The sequence below is a fragment of the Petaurus breviceps genome, unplaced genomic scaffold (assembly GCF_028583685.1).
Source record: "Petaurus breviceps papuanus isolate PSGF00001 unplaced genomic scaffold, PetGlider_PUasm1.0 99, whole genome shotgun sequence".
NCBI lineage: Eukaryota > Metazoa > Chordata > Mammalia > Diprotodontia > Petauridae > Petaurus > Petaurus breviceps.
The window spans coordinates 11218327-11232587 of record NW_027187465.1 but is presented as its reverse complement, the minus strand read 5'-3'; the positions used below and the strand labels follow the sequence as shown (position 1 = coordinate 11232587).

Sequence of the window (14261 nt, the reverse complement as noted above, 5' to 3'; positions counted from 1 at the left end):
GATCCTAATCTTCCTGCAAAGGAAATTGGGCTCCCGGTTTGGGTAAGACTGCTTATCTCAAGTGGGGACAATTTTCAAAGAAGCATTACCTCAGCCCACTTGGGTTGCAGTGAAGGAAGCTGGCCTTTGCAGTGTTAAGTCTCTGGGGATGACAGGAAAAACCAAAGCACTGGGTCGGGGGAGGGGGGAGAAGGGGGTAGCAGGAAAAGCCATGGATTTCATGTCAAAGGACCTGGGTTCAAATACCAAGGCTTTCATGTGGCCTGTGATAAGTCATTTCCCTTTTCTGGGCTTTCATTTCCTGTCTGTAAAATGAGGGGGTGGGTCTAGAGACTAGAACTCAAAAGGCCACCTAACCAAAGAAGAAACTGCAGGTGAGGATTTGGCTAAGGTCTTTGAGTTGGAATTTGAACCTGGCTCCCCTGACTTGAGAGCCAGCACAGGAAGGGGCTGGAGGCATCTAGTCACAGGTTTCCATATGCTTATGACTAGGCTCCCCTCGTGTTCTGTGCCAGCCCAAGGTCATGAGAACCAGCATCAAGTTGCTGGGGCCTTGTTTTTTATTTTTGGCTTTTTGTGAAGTCACTTTTAAAAAGTTTCCAAACTGCCTTGTCTCCTCTCTGTCCCCCTCAGGGCCTGGCCTAGCCAGCCCTCTCCTGAGACCCTTCCTGATTTCCACACAAGTGTGGCTGTTGCTTTCTCAGGGCTGCCGGTACAGAGACAGTCTGTGTTTACTGTTCACATCACCCTAGGTCCTTTCCCCCATTGGCCCTTTCTGTTTTCAAGGCACAAAGATGCAGGACTTCAGCCCACCCTTTCACTGGCCCTTGTGACCCTTACCCCCTCAGGGGAGTACCCAAGGAGATCTGTGGCAGTGGTGGGTGATGAAATCAGCAGCATCCCCAAAATGAGAAAACTGGCATTTGGGGAGGTGAGATGCTTGTCCATTTAATCAGCACACGTGTTATGGGTCTGATGGGTCATGCCACGCACTGTGGTGGGGATCCCAAAAGAGGCCCAGCTCTTAAGGGGCTTACATTCTTGTAGGGGAGACAGTATTACCTAATTAGGTCCATATAGAGTGTGTGGAAGGTCATTTTAATCAGCACCAGCCAAGTGATGACCTGAGCTGGGATTCTGAGTGTGCTCAGGCCCAGCCCTGGTTCCACCTCACTGGCATTTCTCTCATGTTAAGAGCCAGATGAGACCTTAGAAATTATTTAATTCAAGGAGAAGGCATCACAATTGAATGCCTGGCAAAGTGATTTTAGCATGGGTAATTAAAAAGTTAAATTTGGTGGGAGGAGAAGGAAGGATCTTCTACAATTGAGGACAACTGGAGAGTTCCCTTGGCTCCTGGGGCTTGTAGGATGATACTAGGCCTGTTATGAATGGCCTCTTGTGTTTGGGGCACACTGCTAGGCACTTGGGGGGGGTATTTTTAAAAGGTTATCTAGCAGGGCCAAGAATTGTACACCAGTAACTGACATAAGGGGACAATCCCAGAGTCCAGCTTGGGTCTCGACCTCATTGTTGAATCATGGGACACTTTTAGTCTTGGAAGGGATTGATCGTTGAGTGCATCTGGTCCAGCCAGTTCCATTTTGCAGATGAGGAAACTGAGGCCCAGGGAAGCTAAACTACTTGCCCGGGGTGACAAACTGAGAAGCAGAGCCCTGTTTGACCCAAGAACTGATCCCAAATGTTTTTGTTGTTCAGCCATGCCTGGACTCTGTGACCCCCTTTGGGTTTTCTTGGCCGAAATACTAGAGTGGTTTTCCATCTCATTTTACAGATAAGGAAACCAAGGCAGATAGGGTTCGGTGACTTGCCCAGGGCCACACAGCTAGTGTCTGAGGTCCCATTTGAACCCTGGCCTGGAGCACAGGGCTTGGGAGGCATAAAGACTTGAGTTTGAGCTTCAGACACGAGCTGAGGGAGGAGGTCAGATGCTTCACTCTGCCTGCCTCAGTTTTCTCAACTGTAAAAATAACAGCACCTCCCTGAAGTATGGCAGTTTGGGGTGCCGGGAACCCCGAAATGCAGGGGGTACAGGGCGGGTCTGCCTGATGGGATCCTGGAGGGGCAGGCAGCCCGGGGGAGGGGGGGGTCCAGCGGCAGGCGATGGAAGGGGCTCAGGGGCCGTGGATCTGGGTGGACTGGGATGGGCGGGGTGCCGCAAGGGGACGCCGGATTAGGGGTGCAGTTATAAAGAGCGCTGGTCAGCACAGCGCCAGGCACGTGGTGGTGGAATCCGTGCCCCTTCCCTTAATTAATGCTTTTAAAGTTTGTAGAGTACCCTGCGAGCATTATGTCACCTAAGCCCCAGGACCGCCCTGAGCGAGGGTCCCCAATTCCTATAATCCCCATTTTACAGACGCGGAAAGTGAGGCCCGCGGGTGCAGACTTGGACGTGGTCCCTCCAACGGCCGGGGGGCGGGGCTCGGGGGGTCTGCGCCCCGGAGGGCCTCCCCGCCCCCCGCCAGGGGCGGGGCCGGGGCAGGGGGCGCGGCTAGGGGGCTTCGCGTCACGCCTCGGCCTCGGCCTGGGCCCTCCCCCTGAGCGCGCCTGGGTCCGTACCAGAGGCACGCGGGGCGGGCCGAGACGCTCTCCCTGGTCCCTCTGGCCACGCCCCCGAGCAGGCCCCGCCCCGCCCCCTGGCGCTCTCCATAGTTACGGCGCTGTGGGGGCGGCGGCGGCGCGGCGGCCATCTTGGCGGCGGAGCGATGAGCGGTTCGAACCCGAAGGCGGCGGCGGCGGCGGGGCCGGGACCCGGGGCTCTGGGCGGGACCAAGGACGAGAAGAAGAAGCCAGGCGGCGGCGTCCTGAACCGGCTCAAGGCCCGGCGCCAGCCGCCGTCCGCCGCCCACCACCACTCCGCGGACGGCGGCGGCAGCGGCTCCGGGAGGCCCGAGGCCCGGCGGGTCCCGCCGGTCACCGAGCAGGAGCTGCTGGCCCTGGAGACCATCCGGCCGGAGCACGTCCTGCGCCTCAGCCGCGTCACGGAGAGTGAGTGCGCTGGCCCCCGCCACGGCCGGTTCGGGGGGCCTCCCCTCCCCCCACCCTTCCCCCTCCCGGACGTGCCCCCCGCCCCTCCCCCCCCCCCCCCCGCCCCGCCCCCCCAGAACCCTCTCCGGCACCAGCCCCCGGGGGGAGGGGGGAGACCCTCTGTGCTCTAACAGAATGGGCCGCAGTTAGCTCCCTCTGTGTCCCTGGCCGCCCCTGCGGGAGCCCGAATGACCATCGCCTGCTTGGTTTAGTGAAGAGCGCCCCCCCAGGAGGGGCCGCCCCCCCCCCCCCCCCTTGCTTTGGCCTTTGCCCAGTAGGGGGCCGGGGCCGCTCGGGCCTGCTCCAGGGGGCAGCGGGCCGGCGGTGGGCTTCTGGAGCGGGGCCGAGGCTCCGGAGGGGGTACAAAGGAGATTATGAGCTCACTGACCCGCGGCACGAGTGCCATGTGGAAGGGGCCCACCCCGGAGCGCTCCCGCCCGGTGCCCACCTGACGTAAGGGCGTTGAGCGGGAGCCCCCGTTTGGGGAGAGCCGCACTGGGGCCCAGGACAGGCTCTCTGGTCCAGGGACACTTTTATTTCTGATGACATTTGACATGATCTCTGAGCCTTAGGAGGCTGACTGATGTAGCAGGAGCTCTGGGTTGGTAGTGCAGACCCAGGTGGGAATTCCTCTTCAGCTCTTGAAGTCCCTGTGTGACCTTGGGCAAGTCATTTGACCTTTATTCACTTTCTTCCTCAGTAAAATAAGGGGTTGGATTCCATGGTTCCTAATCCTGTGAAAATCCTTCTCTGGCACCTGTATGTGTGTGGGGAGGCGTTAGGAACCTAGAAATTCTTCTCCTTTTTCAGATTATCTTTGCAAACCTGAGGACAACATCTACAGTATTGATTTTACCCGATTTAAAATTCGTGATCTGGAAACAGGGACGGTGCTCTTTGAGATTGCCAAACCTTCTGCTTCAGGTAGGTCACCCCATCCTTGGGAGAGGCAGCTGCTTCTCTGTCCTTTGGGGCAGAGTTGGGCAGTAGGGCCATGGATGCTGGTAGAATTTGCTGTTACTGCCTCCTGTTTACTTCCTCACCTTTTGGGAATATCTGGTGTCCCCAGTGAGGTGACCAGTGTCCCGCAGTGGTGGGATGCTAGACATATGCTGGACATATGGCAGCATCAAGTCACCAGGCCCCCAGTATCACGTGGTGTTCAGGTAGTCTTTGAAGCTAGGCTGTACTTCTCAAAGGGACATTTCTGGAAAGGCTGCTATCATCAGGGTCATGCTAGAAGGTTATTCTGTTCCCTTGACTTCCTTTCCTTTGCTCTCTTCCCCCTCAGATGTTTGCAGGGTTTGTTTTTCCCCCCCAGGAATCCAAGTTTATATCCCAACTCTTCAGTCTCCCAGTGAAGCCCCAGGAAACTCTCGGAATCGCTTTAGGATCTTCCTGGTGCTTCAGGATTAGCCCAGAGTGGGAATTTAAGGACATAGCTTAAGGACATAGCCTGGGTATCCCTTTTCTTCATGGTGTGCCTGGGTTAAGGCATGTTCAGGTTTAGTGCCCCCTGCAGCTGTTGAGGGGTTAGAGTAACACAAGGTGCCCCAGCCTGGGATATCTTGCCAAGGTACTTGCTCAGTTGGGTTTGTCCTCCCTGGGACCCTGTGAGGGAGGGTTCAGCTGCCCAGTAGCTTCATGTCTTCCCCTGAGGCGTATGTAATCTGATAGCTAATGGGGGTGACCACCCCTACCTCGTGTCAGCCTGGGCCTGGAGGAACTCTCCCTGGAAGTTGAGTGCCTCTGTGCCAGTGCCGGTTCACTGCATGGTCTCTTACCTTTTGGTGGACTTCCTGCTGGGCAGGTGCCTGTCCACCACCTAATCCCTCACCTCCCCATCAGTCTCTGTTGATGTTTTCTAGTCAGAAGAGGACCTGATGCCACAACCCAGCACCATCAGTAGGGGGCTTTGAATTGTGTCAGCTGCTCTCCCTTTCCACTCCTGCCTCTGGCTGTCAGATTGTGTCACCAGCGAGGGCAGTCTGTGGCCAAGGGACAGAATCGTACCTGTGACTCACCTGACCCCAGTCACACTCTTCTTGTCCCCCTGATGAGCTAACTAGCCCCAGACATGAGTCATATCTCTTACCTCCACCTACCAGCTGGTCCTCACTTTGTCTCCTTTTTCCCTTGCCTCTTTGTGCTCTTTCAGACCAAGAGGAAGAGGAGGAAGAGGAGGGAGGAGAGGTAGACACCAGTGCGGGACGTTTTGTTCGGTATCAGTTCACGCCCGCATTTCTCCGACTCCGAACGGTTGGGGCTACGTGAGTAACAGGGGTCCCTGATTGGAGGGCCCCACTGTGCATTCTGCACCCTGCTCCCTGCTGTCCTAGGCTGGGGCTTACAGAGATTTCTCTTTCAGGGTGGAGTTCACTGTAGGAGACAAGCCAGTGTCCAACTTCCGAATGATTGAACGGCACTATTTTCGGGAGCGTTTGCTGAAAAACTTTGACTTTGATTTTGGCTTCTGCATCCCTAGTAGCAGGAACACATGTGAACATATCTATGAGTTTCCTCAGCTCTCCGAGGATGTCAGTATGTATTTCCTTCTTTTCCTTCCTTCCTGTAAATCAAAGTTCTTCATTTTACATGTGAGGAAAATGAGGCCTGGAGTGAAGTCACTAGCCTGTAATAATCCCAAGTGAATGTGTCCTTGGCAGCTTGCCATCCCCCGCCCCCCCATCCCCAGTGCAGGCTCTTTTCATCCCTTCCTTTCCACGGCTCAGCTTCTGTGGAGTCTTCATTGGCCTGCCTCCTCCTCCTGCCACGCTCTCCTCCTGTATTCCTGAAGTCTCTGATTTGGTCTCCTGCTTTGTGGCCTTGTGTGCCCTGTGTCCTCACCCATGGCAGCATTGTGCTGGGCTCCTTGGAAGTCAGCAGTCTGGTGGGTTTGTAGTAGTCTCCGAAGCACTTGGCCCAGTGCCTGGCACCTGTTGTTGCCCAGTCATGCCCAGCTCCTTCCGACCCCGTGGACCATGCTGTCTGTGGGGTTTTCTTGGCCAAGGTACTGAATGGTTTCCTTCTTGAGTATATTAAGGCAGACAGAGGCTGCATGATTTGCCCAAGCTCACCCAGCTAATGAGTGTTAGAAGTATTTGAGCTCGGTCTTCTTGACTCCAGGCCTGGCACTGTATCCACTGAGCCATCTAGCTACCTCTGCTTTTCACGGAGTAGTGCTTAATGGAGGCTGGCTGAATTCGATTGAATTGCCTAGGGCCACATAGCAAGTACCTTGTCCAAAGGGGCTTCCTTCTCCATTGGGTCTGTTCCTAATTCCTTACCTTGTTTATGTCATTGGGTTATGAGGGAATATTAGGGTTTGACCACAGAAGTTCCCTTGGCTGCTGCCATGTTGAGGGGTAGAATAAGGATGAGGGAAAGCCACGTTTCCAGGCCTGGGTTCTTGTTTCTGTCTGATGTTGCTCACAAGTAGCTACAATCGCGTCTTCCCTGAGCTCACCTGCTTTGCTCTTCTCCCCTTGTGGGTCCTCAGCTCCACGCTCAGAACTCCAGGCATAGATGAACTGTGTGGACCTGACTGCCAGTAAGGAAGTGAGGGTGGGTGGTCAACCAGTTGTCCTGAGGCCTGGATTGAGTAGGAGATAAGGAGGCATTGTGGGTCCTGGAGGCCGCTTGGGATGTGAAGAAGCGTTGTGCTGGGCATTGCACTGGGAAGATGACCCAGAGTAGATGATTTAGTCTCTGCTCTCATGAAACTTCCAGTTTAGTAAGGGGACAGGGCCCCAGCAGAGAATTATAACCAGTAATGCCTGAGCATGTTAGAGAGATGCAAAACAAGTGTTCAGGAGGGAAGGCCTTTGTTCGAGGAGTTCCCAGGCTTTTTTGAATTGGGCTTTATAGGATAACCGGGAATTCAGAGGAGAAGGGAGGAGAGTTCAGGCAGAGGAAGGGTGTGAGCACAGTGTGTGTGGTGTGAACTGTGCAGTGTGAAATGTGGATGGGGAGATGTGGCAGGCCCAGGCTGTGTGGAGGAAGCTGCTGAAGCTGGACCACTGTCTGGCCCAGGGCTCCAGGGCACGCTGCAGAACCTGGCTGGGCCCTTTCAGCCCCTCTTCCTGACAGACTATACAAATACCCCAAATCAGATGTTGGGTCCCGGTGTGGTCTCCCCCCTAGAAATCTGGCTCTTGAGGTGACATGCCACATTTTAGTCACAAGTGTCTGACCCAGGTTCCCTTTGCCCCTGGGATGGGTCATTCTGTGGAGAGTCAGCCTTAGGCTCTTGCATCTGGAGCTGAGCTGGGCATTGAAGGCCAAGTCAGGGCCCGCCCTCTCCCCGGAGCCATGGCAGAGTATGCAGCAGCATCTGCTGATAAGATAAGACGGGCTTTGTGTTCCTGCATGTGCTCTAGATGTGGACGAGGGGCTAGTTTGTTGTCATTTTGGAGAGAACCAGGATGTGGTATGGAGAGCACTTGGAGTAAGGAAAGTCCTGTGTTCAAATCCTACCGAGTCATGCCTGAAAGCTGGGCTGGATCTGGTTGTGAAAGGACCTTAGGTCCAAACAAAGCAGTGTGTAGTGTGTCTCTGAAACAGTTGGTAGCTACTGATTGCTCCCGGGCAGGGGAGTGACTGGTCAGACCACTGCTGTGGGAATATCACCGTGGCAACGTTGTGGAGGACAGTCGGGAGCAGGCGAACATTTATGTAGCACTTCAAAGTTTGAAAAGCCCTTTGATCTTCACATCTACCTGGAGTGTTGTTGTGATCCCCTTTTTATAGATGAGGAAACTGAGGCTGAAATGCTACTGACTTCTGTAGTGATACAGCTCATAATTGTCTGAGACAGGATTTAAATTCTGGGTTTTCCAGACTCTCAAGATGAGCGTTCCATTCACTGTATGTTTGTAGGAGGTTGAATAACTAGAGAACTTTTGAACCTGGAGCCTCAGGTCAGAGCCATCCACAGGCTAAAGTCATCGAGTTACCTGATCCTTGGTGCTCAGCGTTCACTGCTCCCACACTCATTGCCTTGGTTTGTCCTCGTAGACAGAAGGGTGTTCTGGAGGTGGTAGGTTGTGTAGGGTGAGGGCAGAAAGGAAAGATTCCAGGGCTATGCAGCTGATAGCCTGGGAGGATCCTGGTGCCCTTGGGAAGGAGTGGGTGGCTCCAGGGGAAGAGATAATGAGCCTCAGTTCTCTTTTCTGTAAAATGGGTGGTAGTGTTCTATACTTGTAACACCTCAAAGGGTGATTTTGAGAATCAGATGAGAAGATCCAGGTGAGACACTGTGCAGACCTCCAGTGTCAGCTCTTAAACTAAAGAGCTGTCTGTCCTGAGTGGCTTCTAAGAACTTCTGCCTAACGAGTTTCATCTTTTTAAAAACTAGACCCAACAGTAGCGTCTTTCTGTGGGGCTCTTAAAAGATTGTGAAAACCTTAACTCCCTGTTCACAGAGGTGCACGTTGGAATCCAGGCCCTTGAGTCAGCTGAGAACCCATATTGGGAGAGGATCCTGAGAAGATGGTTGGGGGGCACCTGATCAGACCACCCCGATGAGGAGGGCCAGCTCAAAGAACACTGAGTTGAGTGAGAAGAGCCAGGTTCTAGTCCTATAGCTGCTGCTTACTCACTCTAGGTCCTTTCTGAGCCTCAGTTTGCCTCTCTGTAAATTGTATTATGCCACTTACCTCTCAAGAGTTACCACTGGTGCCTTGTAGAGGTTTAATGCAGTGTTTCTGAGACTTCCTACCATTATCTGACTCCCTGAGGTTTTGTGAAGGTGCTTTGTCAATTGTGTGAGAGTCAGTCATTCATTCAGTAAACATTTATTAGGTGCCAGGCACCGGGCTAAGTATGGGGAATACATGGGCCCTGGCCACAAGGTCCCACCACACTGACTGGGCCCCCAGAAGCATAATGCTGAATGTCTGTGGTAACAGGAGTGAATGAATGAGTGCTTGCCGTGGCCTGTGGGCGCCTCTCATATCGCTGCCTCTCCCCTTGGTTCACAGTTCGCCTTATGGTGGAGCACCCTTATGAGACTCGATCGGACAGTTTCTACTTTGTGGACAACAAGCTGATCATGCACAACAAGGCTGACTATGCCTACAACGGGGGGCAGTAGCTGCAGGCAGGAGGGCGAGGTGCTGCGCCAGGTGTGCGGAGGGGACCAAGCCACGAGGACCACGACCACAGCCCACAGCCCAGTGGAGCAACGCAGGGCCAGCAGCTTCCTCTCCACCACGGGAAACGCCGAGCAGGGCTGCTCTGTCCTTCCCCAGCTTCCTTTCCTCCCTCTCTTCTAGCTGTCCCTTAGATCTCAAAGGTACTCTTATTGAATAACAGGTTAGGATAAGGCCTTTGTAAGCCAGTTAAAGACAAAAGTTTATTTCCACTTGGTTTTAGCTGTGTCCACTTGTTTGTGTTTTTCAGCTGAGCCCTCTCCTAGAGAACTACATTCAAGTGGGAGGCCTCTGGGGGGCTTCTCAGACAGCTCACAGCTGCCTTTTATTGAGCAGACATCCCAGTTGCTGTGTAAGCCTTCAGGTTGGGCCTCTGCCTCCGTTATTCCTCCTCTCACAGTCTCAGTGTTTTGACTGGCATAGTCTTTTCTGACTACTTGCCCCCATACCAGCCCAAAGGAGTGTGGGGTGGGAGGAACAGGAGGGCAGAGCTGGGTAGGGCTTTGGCCTAGGGATGGGGGGGGGGGGTGTCATGAGGCTAGATACCAGAGTTAATTTCCTGGAGAAGCTGCTTTCTGTTTGGTTCCCAGGAGCCTTGGTCAGGTTTGATGTCTTCTCCTGGAGTTAGATTGAGGTCTCAGCCTCTCCAAAGGAAGTTCCCAGGCAGGACTACTCTCTTTATACTGGCAGTGCCTTCCTGTCCTCATTTTGGGGGAGCTTTAAACCCATGGCCAATTTGGCTTCTGCCGCCTTACGTGCTCATTTCATCTCATTAGATTGAATATGTTGATTTTCTTTGTGGGGTAATAGTTTACTCTGAGGCTGGAGCAGCCTCTTGCTTCCCAGTCTTTCCCCCACTATATTATTTCAAAAATTCTGAACTTCTCAAGAAGGTTTTATACTTTGACAATGGTGTTTCCAGTTTATCTGATCAGAGTCTAGACTTAAAATAGTATTAATTCAGGTTCCCGGAATCATTGTGGTCATCAAGTGAGCTATGCTTAGATGCCAGCTCCATCTTAAAAGGGGATTTAGTCTGTATAGTGTGGCCTGGAGCACTGAGGAGGAAAGTGGACACTGTCCATATGGAATGACCTCTGAACTTAAGAAACTCCTCAACTTGATTTTCCACTAAAGTTGTTGGAACCTTCCCTAGCTGTCAGACCAAAGTAAAGGTTGTGGCCCTTATAATTATTGGACAAAAGAGTGAGTTTTGGGGGAGGATAGGCCAGGCTAGATAGGCCTTTCAGAGATGGCTTTAATACATCTCACGGAGTCCCCCTGTCTTCAGACTTGTGTCCATTGATTGGTTCCTCTCTTTAGTTGCAAACAATTAGATGGTTGTTTGGGTAGTTTTATGGTGCTTGATCAAAACATCATGGATTTTTAACAAGCAGGTTGTCACTACTAGTCACCATTAGCACTAGTCTAAATCTGTCTGGTGGAAGTCCTCATAGAAAGCCCCAAGAGAGCCACAAACAGCGGGGTGCAGCAGTGCCCCTGATACTGGTTAGAGGTCCTTCCTGTAAAGGCAGGACTGCTGTTTTTCTTGGATGTCCCTGTCTCTCTTTGCCAGAGCCCCTCTGGTCATTGTGGTTATTGGGATGGCTCTTAAAACCTGGGTGGTAGAAATGGGTCAAGACTGTCTTTTCTGGGTCTGCCCATGCCCATTCCCTGTGCCTTGACTATATCCCTTGCCCCAAAGGCTCCTTTGCCTGGAGGCTGGGCTTGAGAGTTGAGTGAGGGAAGGGGCCATCTACCTACTGGAGAGACAGATAATGAGATGAGAGCTGAGCAGAAATCCTGGTGCCTTACCCGTGGCTTTGCCCCAGTGCTGCTGGGGCAGCATTCTTGCTGTGGTTTCCTCCTTTTTTTATGGGCAGATGTCATTTCTGCCTTATGACCTTTGGTTTTCCATTTTAGCCATGCCAATGGGCTGCAGACCCACACTGGTCTCTTCTCCCTCCAGCAGAGTGCTCACAGCGGTGATCTTTGGGAGCTATGCATATCACCACTCCTACCACCTTCTTTTAGCCATACAGTGTGGCCCTGGGGCTCTGTGCTCCATCACATTTGTCTGGAGCATGGATCAGAACGTACTGGATTTTGTTTAAGATTTCTTTCTCATTGATCTGTCCATATACAGTGTTTACTCTTTCCTGGGAACAGGCCGGAGAGGACAGGTATTTGAGTCTGTGGGCTGGTTTGACGGTCCTTGGCCTGTTCCTTGGAACTTCAGTTGAATTTACTAGAGACTCTGGGAACCCTGTAAGTGAAGTAGGAAGTCATGCCTTGTTGATAATGAACTAGTGTTGTTGATGTCCACTTTCTGGCTTGTGTCCTTAGGTGGTCAAGAGATGCTATAGGAAACTTGGCCACTGTGAGAGCTGATGTGAGCGTCAGTTTAGAATCTGTAGCTAGGGTGAGATGAGATGAGGACATCCCAGTTCTCTGTTAAGTAGTAAAGCCAGACATCAAGTTCCTAAGGTTTTGGGCCTCTCGGTAGTAAGAATGGAAGAGCAGAAACCTGCCAGGGGAGACCAGGCCAGCATAATGCAGATTCTGTCCTCGGGGTCTGTTTATCCTTTCCCTTTTGTCCATTGTATTTCACCTTAGAGCATTACACCAGCCAGTCCTTTCCTACAGAGCCTCAGGCCGAGGATACCCTTCTCCAAAGAAGATCCTCCTTTGTTAAGTGAAACATCCTCAAGCATAAGTTGAGAACAGATGAAGGTAGATTTGGGTCAGAGTTGGATGACTTACTGTCACCTCATAGCTTGAAGCTAGTGATCTTTTGGAAACAGCCTGAGAGACACAGTCTCTCTGCCTTTGTTATTGGATGTCTGACACACGGTGTTGGTGTTTTGGGTCTTCATAAAGAGAGGGGGGCACACTGTAAGTGTTTACTGCAGGGCATTTGAACAGACAATTTTCACTTGCTGAAGAACACATATGAGAGATGTTGCTTTTTGATATCCTAGCTGTGACCAGCACAGCAGGGAGCTAGGTCACTTAGAAGCCTCATAGGTGATAACACCCTCTCTTTGGGGGTCATCCAGCCCAGGGATTGGGACAGAGTGGTCAGAAGGCAGTCCAGCAGGTGCTTTTGCACTGGGCACCAATATTCCCAAATACAGAAATTACCTCCTGGGCGTGTGAACCCAGTGACCCGAGGCACTCTGTTGCTGCCTTCTCTATGTTACTCATTTCTTTTGTACAAGAAGGATCTGGTAGTTGGTGGATTTTCCCTCTTGTTTTACAAAGGATCATGTAAATTCATTGAAGTTGTAAAATTCTATTTTTTCCATGTAAATCTATTTTCACAGAATATAAGAAGCATCAGTGACCTGGTCTATACCTCTCCCTTTCTTCCCTGCTGTCTCCACCTGAGACCTTTCTTCCATTGTAATGTCTCTGTGTCCAAAGTGAACTAGGTGACTTATTTGTATAAAATGTTATTTTGTCACAATCGATAGGAATAAAAGGACATTTTCACAGCATGTGTCAGGAGTATGGTTTCTCACTTTTGATCCCTGTTAAGGGGCCAGCATAATCTCTTAACTAGTGATGTTTTAATAGTGCAAAGATGAGCATGGTTTGCTGTGGCTTTGTGACCATGTTTCTGGAGAGAGGCTTTTGGAAGAAGTTATACAAGTAGACATAATTACAATTTGATTCTGCGTGACTCCACAACTCTTATTAAGAATGGGTAAAGCCATCTTTGGAATTTCCTCTGCACTCAATACACGCTCCACATATCTCCTCCTCCTGATGGAAGGTGGAAACGCTGGTTTTGAGGTAAGGAGACCCCGGTGATCTGGGTACTTCTGGGCAAGTAATTTGATATCCCTGAGCTTCAGGACTCTCTTTAGCCCTGCCCTGGGCAGGCCACATTTGTGTTGGATCTCTTTGTGGTGCCAGGACATTGACCACTTCCCTAGGGCAGGATGGCAAGTGTACTTGGAGACCATGCCAAATAGAACAGAAGGAGGAGGAGCATGATCGCCGCTGTAGCCATCCCAGGAGCAGTGGATGGAAATATCTACGGGGCAAGTTTTGGCTCAGCCTGAGGGAAAATGTGCTAACAGACCCCTGATGGAGATTTCCAAACAGGATGACTGCTTGTGTGCATGTGGTAGAAGCCATCCTGTTCAGGGCCTGGCAGGACTGGAGCTTCCAATTTTGAGATTCTGTGGGATTAATAACATCCACTGGTATCATGAAGATCCAAGATGGCCATAGGCTGGGAGAGCAGCTTCTGCTGGGCCGATGCCTCAAGCCGAGGATTAACATCTGGGACCTTTGGTCATGGCTACTACCAAGGCACACTTAACCTCAATCCCAGTGAACAGAGTTGTTCCACTGTGTCTTGGGAGCCTCTTAAAAGTGAGAAATACTGGGAGTTACCCCTTTAGGTATGAACACCTGGTTTACCAACAGCAGTTATTCCGGCACCTTGGTGGAGACCTTTGCACCTCTAGATTCCAAGCCATGAGTGCCACCAAGTAGGCCCAGCACTGGCAAGTGTGCAGCACCCGTGTCCTCTTCTCCCTGGCTGCCCAAAGAAAGAACCCAGTCTGTCCCCAGCTCCACAACTGTCCTTCCCCTCACCAAGCCCCCTATTCCACATATTCACCGAAGGGAAAATGAACTTAAAATGTACACTTCTGTTACAGAATTGGGGAGTTTGTAAAGGACCTCAGAAGCCTCTGATCCAGCCTTGCCCTGTAACATGCCTCCAGGAAGGCAGAACCCACTACTTTGGGGGACTTCCAATTCTGATTTGAGACAGCTTGAATTGTGCAGAAGTTTTCTTTAGGCTAGATGTAAATGTGCCTCTTTTTCACCTACTGACCCCAGTTCTACCCTCTTTGGTCATGAAGACTTAGTCCTGGGGGTACAGAGAAAAAGAAATATACCCTGCTCCCAAAAGTTGGATTATACTGTGAGAAATGACACAGCTATTTGAAGACCTCCATAGATACATCTATATATAGGTGTATTTCAGTATGTATGTATGTAGGTACACATTTTGGGGTGGGGGGGCAGTTTAAGAACATT

At 51.7% G+C, this 14261-nt stretch overlaps 1 protein-coding gene across 1 annotated transcript; it reads left to right on the top strand.

The window, feature by feature from the left end:
• The first annotated feature begins 2700 nt into the window (after positions 1–2700).
• UNC119B (unc-119 lipid binding chaperone B) lies at positions 2701–12700 on the top strand. Its single transcript, XM_069081810.1, has 5 exons — positions 2701–3009; positions 3859–3972; positions 5207–5318; positions 5417–5589; positions 9030–12700. The coding sequence occupies exons 1-5, from the start codon at positions 2727–2729 to the stop codon at positions 9140–9142; spliced, it is 795 nt and encodes a 264-aa protein (XP_068937911.1). The 5' UTR covers positions 2701–2726; the 3' UTR covers positions 9143–12700.
• The last annotated feature ends 1561 nt before the right edge of the window (positions 12701–14261 follow it).